The sequence below is a fragment of the Sinocyclocheilus rhinocerous genome, unplaced genomic scaffold, assembly GCF_001515625.1.
Source record: "Sinocyclocheilus rhinocerous isolate Xijiao unplaced genomic scaffold, SAMN03320098_v1.1 scaffold754, whole genome shotgun sequence".
Lineage (NCBI taxonomy): Eukaryota > Metazoa > Chordata > Actinopteri > Cypriniformes > Cyprinidae > Sinocyclocheilus > Sinocyclocheilus rhinocerous.
In genome coordinates, this window is record NW_015658045.1 from 94,091 (window position 1) to 108,096 (window position 14,006).

Consider the following 14,006-nt stretch of genomic DNA (forward strand, 5'->3'; position numbering starts at 1 on the left):
AATGTAACAATGTCAAATTACATCTCATCACACGTCCTCTTCTTGACTGACGTATTAGAATAAGCAAAAAGATCAAGGCAGATAACGGTGATTCTTTAGGGTCAGCTGATTTAAATAGACAAATATACATTTTGACGTGACACTGTTGCTTACATGCAGATATTGAATTACGATTTGATTTAATAAAATGTGAGGGTCGGAGAAAATGCGTTTGCTACTATAATGAAAGTGAATTAAAAGACAAAAATCACATATATTTGGAGAAAAGGTCGGGTGCTAGCATATTCTTTCCCTTGTACTTTAACTACAACTCCCATGATGCTCTAGCGATGCTTCCTGTTTTTGTCATGTGACCCAGTGCCCATAATAATGAGAATCGCATGATTAGCTGCGCTGGTTTATGGTGCAAAATAACTAATTTAAGTGTACATAAATATTGCTAACGTTGTCGATAGACCATAAATTAGTAGACTAGGCCTAATACTAAATCTGCCTTACACTCCACATCTGGAGCCCCTAAAATGGCGGAAGTGGAGGAGCAGGTAGGTTTCTGAAGGAAGAAAACATTCTTTCAAATGACAGAAGCCTGTGATTATACATGTAATGTTTCAGTATGTTTAATTTTTAATGCGTGTTGGCTATTCGAGGTTGCAGTTGTAAATTATATTTTAAAGGAACTTTTTAAAAGACGTGTTATTGAAGCTGTCAGACTAACTCGATAGTTTGACACTTGCCAACATCACTGCCTAAAAAAATACTTAAAACCAGCTTAAAGTCGTTTCCTGGTTTTAGCCGCTCTCCCATACTGGTCTGTTTACTGGCTTTTGGACACTTGTCAGCTGGGCAGGGAGACCATCTTAAACCAGACTACCGTAGACCTTAAATCAGCTTTTTCAGCAGGGATGACAGCAAGTTTACTGACAAAATGAAGAATACTCTACTATAAATGACTTATTTATATGCATATTATTATTTATTTATACATAATTACGTTTTTAAGTTGGGTTTTATGTTGGCTTTGCCATTGCATATATTTTTATGAAGGTGTTTAAGAAATAATATACCATGTTCATAATTTTTCCAGCATTAATGCATTGCTTTTTCTTTTTTCTTTTTTTCCAGGGAAGAAAATTAAGTGAGGAATCCACAGATGAGTCAGAGGTAAAATCAAGAACTGTTCAATTTACTGATTTGATTACAGTTATTGAAGCAGAATCTGTTGTAATTTTAAAATGCATTAGGTAACAAAATATTAAAGCGGTATTTATTTGAAAGAATGAGTGCACAAGCTTACTTTTAAAGCAAAACACTTAAAAAAATATTTTATTTTGATTTTGAATGATAAAACAATAGATATACTGTTCAAAATTGTGGTTCGAAAACTATTTTGACACTTTTTTTTCTGGTCAAACGTAGTTATAATTTTTTGAACTACTGTCTGTGGTTACTCTGATAGTTAAAATAAAAAGATATGTAAAGTTAGTAGAGAAAACCTGGCATATTCCAGTTTCATTTATTTTTATTATGCACATACTGTGTCTTAAGTATCCATAAGCTTTTCAGAGGTGCACAGACATGTAATGAGACTGTAAACATATTCACAGTAAAGCATTTGACATTATGGATGTTACCATTTGTTGTCACATGCTAATGTAAGAATCCTATATCTTACAGTTCTGCTCAGACGTTTATACCCCTTGTAGAATATGCAAGATGTTAATCATTTTAACAAAATAAGATGAATCATAAAAAATTGCATGTTACTTTTTATGTAGTACTGTCCTGAATAACACTTAACGGATGTTTACATATAGTACACAAGACAAAATAATAACTGAATAAACACCAAGAAGGCAACACAATGCATTATAAGCCCTTCAGAAACTACGTAAGATATTTACATGTTTCTTAGAAATTAGTACAATTTATCCTGATCATGTAAGTCAGAAAAATGTACACCCCACTCGTCATGAACATCAATCACAAACATAAAAACAGTCATGGATCATTCAGGTAACAACACACATGATTAAGATTCAAGGGTATGTCAACTTTTGAACTGGTTAATTTTTATTTTGTCTTGTGGACTTTATGTAAACATCTGTTGTGTGACACAGGACAGTGCTAAATAAAAAAAAATCTGTTTTTATGATCCGTTTTATTTTATTAAAATGATCATCTTGCAGTCTTGCAAGAGGTATGTAAACATATGAGGAGAACTGTATAATTTGGCTGTAACATATTCTGTGTACAGTACCACTGTAAAAGGTCATAATACATTGTCCATTTTCTTGAGTGCTGTTTCAAGAAGAGACTTGAAAATAAGGATAGTCTTTAAGTAATACAGTGAATGAAATGTCAAGTAGACATTCTAGTCCTCAATTCAAAATGAAAACAGAAAAAAGGAAACAACAGCATTGCCCTCCTCGTAAATGAAATCTCAGTCTGTGAAGCAATCTCTCCTATCTCCTGTCCACAAACTGTCTTCTCTTTGCACCCAGGCACCTTGGAGAGCATGATTGTATTCACTGTAAACCAGTTTGTTTTGTTCATAATTGTAGAGCTCTGTTTTATGGAAGATTATTTCTGACATTGAATCAAAAAAAAAAAAAGGTAACATGACTTTTTATATCTCACAATTCTTTTTTTTTTCATAATTGTGAGATATAAACTAGAAAATAGAGACATAATCTCACAATTCTGAGAAAAAAAAAACTTTTCTAATTCTCAATTGTGAGATATAAACATGCATTTCTGAGAAGAAAAGTAAACTCTTTTTATTGTGAAATATTGTGAAATATAAACTCACAATTGCAAACTTTTTTTATTTTTTATTCCACGGCAGAAGCAAGTTAATTTTTTGGTAACACTTTGCAATGTTTCATCATTAGTTAACATTAGTTAACTACTACTGTTCTCATGAACAATACTTCTACAGCATTTATTAATCCTAGTTAATGTTAATTTCAACATTTATTAATGCATTATTAAAATCAAAAGTTGTGCTTGTTAACATTAGTTAACATGCTGTGAATTAACATGAACTAACAATGAACGACTTTATTTTCATTAACTAACATTAACAAAGATTAATAAATACTGTAACAAATGTATTGTTCATTGTTTGTTCATTCATACATTAACTAACATTAACTAATGGAACCGTATTGTAAAGTGTTACCATTTATTTATTTTTTTTCACAATTGTGGCTTTTTTTCCTTGCAATTCTAACTTTTTTTTCTCAATTGATATATAAACGAGATACAAACTCGCAGTTCTAAGAAGAGAAGTTGAAATTGTAAAGAAATTGCAAAGAAATTGCAAGAAAATAATTGTGAGATAAAAAAAGGAGCTTGTTTCCACTGCGGAATTTAAAATAATAATAATAAATAAAAAAGGTAATTATGACTTTTTATATCACATTTGGGACTTTTCGTCTTAGAATTCTGAGTTTATATCTTGCAATTCTGAAAAAAGTCAAGAAAATTGCAAGAAAAAAGTTTCAATTACCTTTTTTATTTCATGCTGAAAATAAGCCTCCATACTGTCTCTATCCCCTCGTCTATCTCTCCCCAACACTTCCTGATGTGACCATGGATGTGTTGAAGGCTGAGTGGAAATGTGCTCTCAGATGGACCACACCTTCCGAGTCCTCTGAGCTCATACTGGTTGCCATTTTTGGAGCTTGTCAGCATTCATGACACCCCATGTAAAGCCCGTCTATCCTCATGAAAGAAGAACACACCACTCATGGCTTAAAGAAAACATGCCACAGCCTCTAAACATGATGTCACGCAGTGTGAGGAAATGAGCAAAGATGCTGGTGGGGTTTGACATTAATCTGTGGTTTTGCAGCCCAATGCTTCACTGTAGCATTCCAGCAAAGCTTGTAACTAGAAAGACAGAGACAGAATGAGGGATGAGCGAAAAAGGAGAGTGCGGATGGTCACACCACTCCAGAAAAGGGGCAATTAAAGACAGACTTCCCTTCATCCCCTGCTCCCCAGGGCACCAATTAGGATTGGCAGGGAATGAGGCACAACACTCATCCACCACATCGGCGTGGCGATGGCAAACACTAACAACAGGAAGAAATTATGGGATATGAAACAGGAGAGATATTATCCACCCCTCCCCACCGTAGAAAGTTTTTCAGGTTTTTTTCCCGCCTTTCTCTGTCTCTCCGTCCCTGTCTGTAATAGCTTTGTAGACCATGACAAATGCTCAGGCATTAGAAATTTCACATCTGGACACAACAGGAACTGGACAATGGAGGTGTTGGTGACGAGAAGAAAAAAATGTCTGATAAAATGAAATGCTATCCATACCGGCAGTCTTCCTGCGATCTTATCTTATTCATAGTTCTGCTGGCTACTTATTTGCATTGGAGTGACTGGAATTGTCTAGTCCAAAATACACTTCTACCATTCAAAAGTTTTGGGTTGATAAGATTATTTAATGTGTTTTTTTTTATGTTAAGTCTTTCATGCTCACCAAGACTGCATTTATTTGATCTAAAATATAGTACAAAAGTATATATGATTAGAATTTAAAATAACTGTTTTCTGTTTGAATATAAAATACATTGTTTAAAATGTAATTTTAGTTTAGTTTTCAGCATCGTTGCTCCAATCTTCAGTGTCACAAATTATTCTAATATGCTGATTTGGTGCTCAGGAAGCATTTCTTTTTATTATCAATGTTGAAGACTGTTGTGATGCTTAATAATTTTATGGAAACCATGATTCCCTTTCAGTCGGTCACTCTCGACGTCACGTCGGATGACCGACGAATTGGGATCTCGCTTAGAGAGACCAATCTACTTCGAGTGTAAACTAAACGAGCCAATGCACATTGGCATGCGATTATTGCATCCAGCTGCCGCTGATCACAGCGTGAGTATAAGTAGGCAGCAGATGCAGTGCATATTCAGCTTTTCGCTTCGGAGCCGAGCGATCACATCGTTCTGCTCCTGACTACTCTACTGAGAGAAGAAGACTGAACGAGTTCAGCGCGCTCTTGGGAGAGCTCTTCGTGTTGGCGGTACGGCGCTTCAGCGGTGGTGGTTTCCCGTGTCGAGTGGGTTGCACACATCAGGCTGCACTACCCCCTGTTTGTGTTGCAGATGATCATCTCCCCTGTGCACCTCAGCACTTTCAGCAGGGATGACAGCAAGTTTACTGACAAAATGAAGAATACTCTACTATAAATGACTTATTTATATGCATATTATTATTTATTTATACATAATTACGTTTTTAAGTTGGGTTTTATGTTGGCTTTGCCATTGCATATATTTTTATGAAGGTGTTTAAGAAATAATATACCATGTTCATAATTTTTCCAGCATTAATGCATTGCTTTTTCTTTTTTCTTTTTTTCCAGGGAAGAAAATTAAGTGAGGAATCCACAGATGAGTCAGAGGTAAAATCAAGAACTGTTCAATTTACTGATTTGATTACAGTTATTGAAGCAGAATCTGTTGTAATTTTAAAATGCATTAGGTAACAAAATATTAAAGCGGTATTTATTTGAAAGAATGAGTGCACAAGCTTACTTTTAAAGCAAAACACTTAAAAAAATATTTTATTTTGATTTTGAATGATAAAACAATAGATATACTGTTCAAAATTGTGGTTCGAAAACTATTTTGACACTTTTTTTTCTGGTCAAACGTAGTTATAATTTTTTGAACTACTGTCTGTGGTTACTCTGATAGTTAAAATAAAAAGATATGTAAAGTTAGTAGAGAAAACCTGGCATATTCCAGTTTCATTTATTTTTATTATGCACATACTGTGTCTTAAGTATCCATAAGCTTTTCAGAGGTGCACAGACATGTAATGAGACTGTAAACATATTCACAGTAAAGCATTTGACATTATGGATGTTACCATTTGTTGTCACATGCTAATGTAAGAATCCTATATCTTACAGTTCTGCTCAGACGTTTATACCCCTTGTAGAATATGCAAGATGTTAATCATTTTAACAAAATAAGATGAATCATAAAAAATTGCATGTTACTTTTTATGTAGTACTGTCCTGAATAACACTTAACGGATGTTTACATATAGTACACAAGACAAAATAATAACTGAATAAACACCAAGAAGGCAACACAATGCATTATAAGCCCTTCAGAAACTACGTAAGATATTTACATGTTTCTTAGAAATTAGTACAATTTATCCTGATCATGTAAGTCAGAAAAATGTACACCCCACTCGTCATGAACATCTATCACAAACATAAAAACAGTCATGGATCATTCAGGTAACAACACACATGATTAAGATTCAAGGGTATGTCAACTTTTGAACTGGTTAATTTTTATTTTGTCTTGTGGACTTTATGTAAACATCTGTTGTGTGACACAGGACAGTGCTAAATAAAAAAAAATCTGTTTTTATGATCCGTTTTATTTTATTAAAATGATCATCTTGCAGTCTTGCAAGAGGTATGTAAACATATGAGGAGAACTGTATAATTTGGCTGTAACATATTCTGTGTACAGTACCACTGTAAAAGGTCATAATACATTGTCCATTTTCTTGAGTGCTGTTTCAAGAAGAGACTTGAAAATAAGGATAGTCTTTAAGTAATACAGTGAATGAAATGTCAAGTAGACATTCTAGTCCTCAATTCAAAATGAAAACAGAAAAAAGGAAACAACAGCATTGCCCTCCTCGTAAATGAAATCTCAGTCTGTGAAGCAATCTCTCCTATCTCCTGTCCACAAACTGTCTTCTCTTTGCACCCAGGCACCTTGGAGAGCATGATTGTATTCACTGTAAACCAGTTTGTTTTGTTCATAATTGTAGAGCTCTGTTTTATGGAAGATTATTTCTGACATTGAATCAAAAAAAAAAAAAGGTAACATGACTTTTTATATCTCACAATTCTTTTTTTTTTCATAATTGTGAGATATAAACTAGAAAATAGAGACATAATCTCACAATTCTGAGAAAAAAAAAACTTTTCTAATTCTCAATTGTGAGATATAAACATGCATTTCTGAGAAGAAAAGTAAACTCTTTTTATTGTGAAATATTGTGAAATATAAACTCACAATTGCAAACTTTTTTTATTTTTTATTCCACGGCAGAAGCAAGTTAATTTTTTGGTAACACTTTGCAATGTTTCATCATTAGTTAACATTAGTTAACTACTACTGTTCTCATGAACAATACTTCTACAGCATTTATTAATCCTAGTTAATGTTAATTTCAACATTTATTAATGCATTATTAAAATCAAAAGTTGTGCTTGTTAACATTAGTTAACATGCTGTGAATTAACATGAACTAACAATGAACGACTTTATTTTCATTAACTAACATTAACAAAGATTAATAAATACTGTAACAAATGTATTGTTCATTGTTTGTTCATTCATACATTAACTAACATTAACTAATGGAACCGTATTGTAAAGTGTTACCATTTATTTATTTTTTTTCACAATTGTGGCTTTTTTTCCTTGCAATTCTAACTTTTTTTTCTCAATTGATATATAAACGAGATACAAACTCGCAGTTCTAAGAAGAGAAGTTGAAATTGTAAAGAAATTGCAAAGAAATTGCAAGAAAATAATTGTGAGATAAAAAAAGGAGCTTGTTTCCACTGCGGAATTTAAAATAATAATAATAAATAAAAAAGGTAATTATGACTTTTTATATCACATTTGGGACTTTTCGTCTTAGAATTCTGAGTTTATATCTTGCAATTCTGAAAAAAGTCAAGAAAATTGCAAGAAAAAAGTTTCAATTACCTTTTTTATTTCATGCTGAAAATAAGCCTCCATACTGTCTCTATCCCCTCGTCTATCTCTCCCCAACACTTCCTGATGTGACCATGGATGTGTTGAAGGCTGAGTGGAAATGTGCTCTCAGATGGACCACACCTTCCGAGTCCTCTGAGCTCATACTGGTTGCCATTTTTGGAGCTTGTCAGCATTCATGACACCCCATGTAAAGCCCGTCTATCCTCATGAAAGAAGAACACACCACTCATGGCTTAAAGAAAACATGCCACAGCCTCTAAACATGATGTCACGCAGTGTGAGGAAATGAGCAAAGATGCTGGTGGGGTTTGACATTAATCTGTGGTTTTGCAGCCCAATGCTTCACTGTAGCATTCCAGCAAAGCTTGTAACTAGAAAGACAGAGACAGAATGAGGGATGAGCGAAAAAGGAGAGTGCGGATGGTCACACCACTCCAGAAAAGGGGCAATTAAAGACAGACTTCCCTTCATCCCCTGCTCCCCAGGGCACCAATTAGGATTGGCAGGGAATGAGGCACAACACTCATCCACCACATCGGCGTGGCGATGGCAAACACTAACAACAGGAAGAAATTATGGGATATGAAACAGGAGAGATATTATCCACCCCTCCCCACCGTAGAAAGTTTGTCAGGATTTTTTTCCCGCCTCTCTCTGTCTCTCCGTCCCTGTCTGTAATGGCTTTGTAGACCATGACAAATGCTCAGGCATTAGAAATTTCACATCTGGACACAACAGGAACTGGACAATGGAGGTGTTGGTGACGAGAAGAAAAAAATGTCTGATAAAATGAAATGCTATCCATACCGGCAGTCTTCCTGCGATCTTATCTTATTCATAGTTCTGCTGGCTACTTATTTGCATTGGAGTGACTGGAATTGTCTAGTCCAAAATACACTTCTACCATTCAAAAGTTTTGGGTTGATAAGATTATTTAATGTGTTTTTTTTTATGTTAAGTCTTTCATGCTCACCAAGACTGCATTTATTTGATCTAAAATATAGTACAAAAGTATATATGATTAGAATTTAAAATAACTGTTTTCTGTTTGAATATAAAATACATTGTTTAAAATGTAATTTTAGTTTAGTTTTCAGCATCGTTGCTCCAATCTTCAGTGTCACAAATTATTCTAATATGCTGATTTGGTGCTCAGGAAGCATTTCTTTTTATTATCAATGTTGAAGACTGTTGTGATGCTTAATAATTTTATGGAAACCATGATTCCCTTTCAGTCGGTCACTCTCGACGTCACGTCGGATGACCGACGAATTGGGATCTCGCTTAGAGAGACAGAAGTTCGCAGAGAACTCCGCACCGTGACGGACCTCGCGCGGTCTATGGGTCGTGCGATGTCCACTATGGTGGTTCAGGAGCGCCATTTCTGGCTGTGTCTGGCTGACATGCGCGAGACGGACAAGACACGATTCTTGAACGCCCCCGTGTCCCAGACCGGCCTTTTCGGCGACACGGTGGAGAACTTTGCCCAGCAGTTCTCCGCTGACCAAAGCAGACTGAGGCCATCAGGTACATCCTGCCCCGGCGTGCAGCTGCTGCCGTCGCCGAGGGCAGCCCCCCTGCCACCGCCAAAACAAGAGCAGCGCTCCTGCGGCCTCCAGCAAAGCTGGCCTCCATCAAGAGGGTAGGGGACCTGCACGCATTTTCGGTCAACGATTTGTGCCTAGAGTTCGGGCCGGCTGATTCCCAGGTAACCCTGAGGCCCCGGCCCGGCTATGTGCCCAAGGTTCCCGCTACTCCCTTCAGGGATCAGGTGGTGAACCTCCAAGCGCTGCCCTCGGAGGAGGCAGACCCAGCCCTAGTTTTGCTCTGTCCCGTCCGAGCCTTAAAGTGCTACGTGTACCGGACGCAAAGCTTCAGGACCTCAGACCAGCTCTTTGTCTGTCACGGAGGCCGGCAGAAGGGGAATGCCGTCTCTAAGCAGAGGATGGCCCACTGGATAGTGGATGCCATCACCCTGGCTTATCAGGCACAGGGTGTGCCCTGCCCGTTCAGGTTGCGAGCTCACTCAACTAGAGGTGTTGCATCCTCCTGGGCGCTGGCTCGTGGCGCCTCGCTGTCGGATATCTGTAGAGCTGCGGGCTGGGCGACCCCTAACACGTTCGCTAGATTCTATAGCCTTCGTGTGGAGCCGGTATCCTCCTGTGTTCTCACCTCAAACGGGTAGCACTGAGAGGCCCCGACTTCGGGTGGGTTTGCTAAAACCACTCCAGAGAGTCCATATAGTAGACCCTGTTGAGCTCCTCCGTTCCCTCGGCAGCCAGACGTGGCGGAGTGTCCGGCGCCAGGCCTTCACTCGTTGAATCCTCGAGAACCGGTAGAAGGCTGGGTTCCATATGTAAGACTTAAGTGGATCCGATATGTGTAAAGTCCACGGTATAGCCTTGAGCCCGTGTTTCCCCGGCAGACTTCTGCTATTTCCAAGAGGGTTACAATCACCTCCAATCTTCCATATGCACCTAAGGAATGTTCATATGTGTATTTGCTTCCGAAACCTCCTTCGGGAAGGTTGGAGCTTCCGTAACGTCCCTGTTCCAAGTAGAACGGGTACGTTTTCCCAGTGTTATCCAGTCTTACTCACTGGGTAGTGCCATAGCATCAGTAGCTGGTCCTCTTGTGTAAGCCCTGGCCTATGCCAAAAAGTAGGGGCGCAGGTGGTTTCCACAGGACACTGGAAGGGGCAGTACCCAATTCGTCGGTCATCCGACGTGACGTCTCCGTTCCCTCCTTCAGGGAACGAGGGTTACCATACGTAACCGAGACGTTCTTGCTGAATACATTTCTTTAAAAAAAAATCCTCTTAGTAATTAACACATATTATCAGGGTGCGATTTGTGAACAAATCAAGGGGAATGTTTAAAATTGTTTGTGACATATTTTCAAGGAAAAAAAAAAAAAAAGGAAAAAAATTTTTTTTTTTTTTTTTTTTTAAAATGATAAATTCATATTTTTTGTGATACACCCAATGTCACAAATCACAGTGGAGCTATAAATATATAGATCATTTTTTGGCAGCTGTTACAGAAACATTTCTACAATAAATATTCTGATTTGACCTTGCGATTAAATAGATTCGATATTTGACCACTATTTATGATACTTGGTTACAATGACACAGAGGGCCCTATCATACATCCTGCGCAATGTGGCGCCAGGCGCAACGCAAATGTTTTTTGTTAGTTTCAGCCCGACCTAGTTGTCATTTTCATGTCCTGTGCCACGTTGTTTAAATAACAAATGCATTTGCGCCCATTTGCAAACGAGTTTTTATTAAGCGGGAGCACTGACAGTTACAGTCCATTTCTGATTTTATTGTTGTTTGTATTGTCATGTTGCAGTATTTTGCTTAATAAAAAATATTTTAAACTTTTGGTATTTTATATGCTCTGTTGGTTGTTGGTGTGGAAGCAACACCCGGGGGGATATATATATATTTTTTTTTATCCCCACCGGGTATAAAAAATAATTCAGCAGAGGCAGGGATACATAGACCAGAAGGGGGGAAATCCCCCCATCCCCCCTTACAAATCACACCCTGCATATTACTAATACTAATTATGAATGTGTGAATAAATTGTATACTCTGGTGGTGCCTCTTAAGCTAAAGGTTAATGAAGAATGGGTGTGTTTTGTTTGTACAGGAGGAGGATACAGAGGAGGAGCCTAAACTGAAGTACGAGAGGCTGACCAATGGTGTGACCGAGATCTTGCAGAAGGATGCGGCCAGCTGCATGACAGTGCATGACAAGGTGTTTAAAAGCTATTTTGCATGTTTTTAAGAAACAAAGTGCAGGACATGATGTGCATATACAGTGCAGGTTTTTTTGAGTGTTTGGATGTATTTCACATTGTACAGAAATTAAATTATTTAATTAGAAACTTAATTGTAACTTGTTTTCACTGTTTAAAAAATCTAATTCTAGATTTATAGTTTTTTTTTTTCTTTTTCATATATATTTTTTAAATTCTTAAATGCAAAGATTTATTGGAGCAGATTATTATTTATTACACTTGTGTAGTTCTGAATATAATATTTTTGACTTGTCTTCTCCACTGTACTTTTCTTAGAGAAGTGCTTAGGCACAAATGCTCAAAGGCCACCAACATTTTGCTGATTTCCTGCTTATTTCCTCTACCTTTAGATTTCTATGTCTTTTTTTGCCTGTCTTCTTTCCGTGTTTTTCCCGGGCTTGATATTTTTGTTGGTGGAACATTCTACGTGGGCTGGTTAATCGTCATGGCAGCCGGTTCACTCTATGGAGGAATAGTCATACCTAGTTATGTCTCCTCACCTGATGTTTTATTAACCGCTATTGATTTTTATTTTTTCCCCCCCGCTTTTCCTGCTTGTCCCTGGGGGCTCTTTCCCCCTTTCTCTTCTTCCATCTTTCAAAAAAAAAAAAAAGGCAAGCTTGCAAGAAGAGAAGACGTTGAAAAGCTGAATTTCCAATGAGTCCCCCCTTTTTTCACTCTTTCACCTTCTCTCACTTTGTCTATCTCTTATCATTCCCTGCATCTGTTTCTTCCCTTTAGTCTTTTATGCATGTGCTCCGATGTGCATTCCGCCACCTAGACACACAAGAACACGCTCGCGCCAGCGGCCCTCCTGCCTAATGTTGCCTCATATTTTAAGTGCCAGGAATACGAATTTCATTTCAGCAATTCCATTTTGATAAATCCCTTTAAGAGCCACTGAGGCTGGTGAGGCCACACCTTTTATTTATTTATTTTTGACTGATTTTATTTGGGGAGATTGCGGGGGGTTCTGTTGGACATGCTCGACTGTGCCTGTAAATATAAGCATTTCATTATAGACTGCAGTGAAGCATGGGGTGGCTCGGTGTGCTGCGACAGGGAAAGGTCTGTGCACGTGTAAGCAGGTGTGTGTGTATATGTGTTTGGACGCAGGGTAACCTCAGTTTCAGAGCTGGACACATTCTGTGTGTTGGGTTCATTTGTTGGGTTCAGTTTTCAGAGTGTCTAGAGTGATAGACCCAAATCTGCAGGGGTGTCAGACTAATTTTAGGTTGGTGGTTGGACTGGACTGAACATCACTTTATGTGGCCTGATTTCATTTTATTTGTTTAACCTGAGTGACACTATGCAAAGCGCATGCGCATCTTATGCTCTTCTGTAGCTAATAAAATCCAAAATCAGCTTTATGCTACTTTAATGACCAATATTTATGTAACAAAAGGGAGCACATGGAATTCACTGATTTCATTCACCAGGGCCTTGGTAATTAATTGGAAATAATCAAACAATCAAATAATCAAACAATAACATTGACAAGAAAAAGAAAACTCACTACTCTTGGTTGGAATACTTAATTACCTAACTGCAATAATGCAAATGAGTGAATATTAACACAAAGTTAGGCTTAAAAAATATGCAGCTTTTAATTGTATGCCTGATTTTCAGTCAGACTCAGACAGCAATGAATCAGTATTAATGTGTAATATCTAAAAATCAGTGTAGACTTGGAAACAATTTATTATAATGTATGTAATGTTATGATCAATTATTGTAATGTTTTCCAATAATTATAATTTACATTTTTAATATCAATAGGCCTACTATTATCTTCACTTATACGTGTCCCTGTTATCACTATTGTGATAATTGATTTACAATAAATAAATAATAATATTAAGAAAATTGAGAAAATTACCTGGCTTGCTTTGGGACAGTTGTTTCACCTACTGATCTAGATGAAATAGTGTTAATCTGCTGAATACCATGTCAACATGTTATTGTAAGAAATGTTCTGCTAAGTGAAGATGTACTGTATGTAATATTCTGTGACTACTAAGTGACTTTTTGAAATCAACATGAACTGAAAATATATCATGTTTCTTAAAGGGGTCAAAGTTGATATGATTCTTTAGGGTCTTAATGAAAAGTCTGTATCATAGTTTGGTTAAAATTTCTCAATGGTAGTCTAAAAAACACCTTTTTTACCCTGTCAAAAACAGCTCTTTTCAGAGCATGCAGTTTTGTAGCATTTTCCTTTAAATGTTAATGAGCTATGCTGACCCCGTCCCTCTCTTCCGAGCCGCTCTCAGAGAGACTGTTTACTTTAGCCGCATTCATCGTGAAACTTGCTAATTAGCACATTATTAGGAAAGGCGATTTGCAAAGATTCGTTAAAAAAACCTTACACTCACTTCTTCTGTAGGTGAAGCTGGATCACGAATGATT

The 14,006-nt window shown here is 37.1% G+C and overlaps 1 protein-coding gene across 2 annotated transcripts in view; it reads left to right on the top strand.

Moving 5' to 3' along the window:
- Positions 1–343: 343 nt before the first annotated feature.
- Positions 344–14,006, top strand: part of LOC107722032 (vacuolar protein sorting-associated protein 41 homolog) — a 32,250-nt gene continuing 18,587 nt past the window's right edge. The window contains exons 1-3 of one of the 2 annotated variants that reach the window (XM_016530261.1): positions 344–542; positions 1,123–1,161; positions 11,447–11,554. In XM_016530261.1, coding sequence (XP_016385747.1) covers positions 522–542; positions 1,123–1,161; positions 11,447–11,554 — 168 coding nt within the window. In that variant the 5' untranslated portion in view covers positions 344–521. Of the gene's footprint in view, positions 543–1,122; positions 1,162–5,386; positions 5,426–11,446; positions 11,555–14,006 lie in introns of both variants that reach the window. The other variant, XM_016530260.1, reaches the window with a different exon arrangement.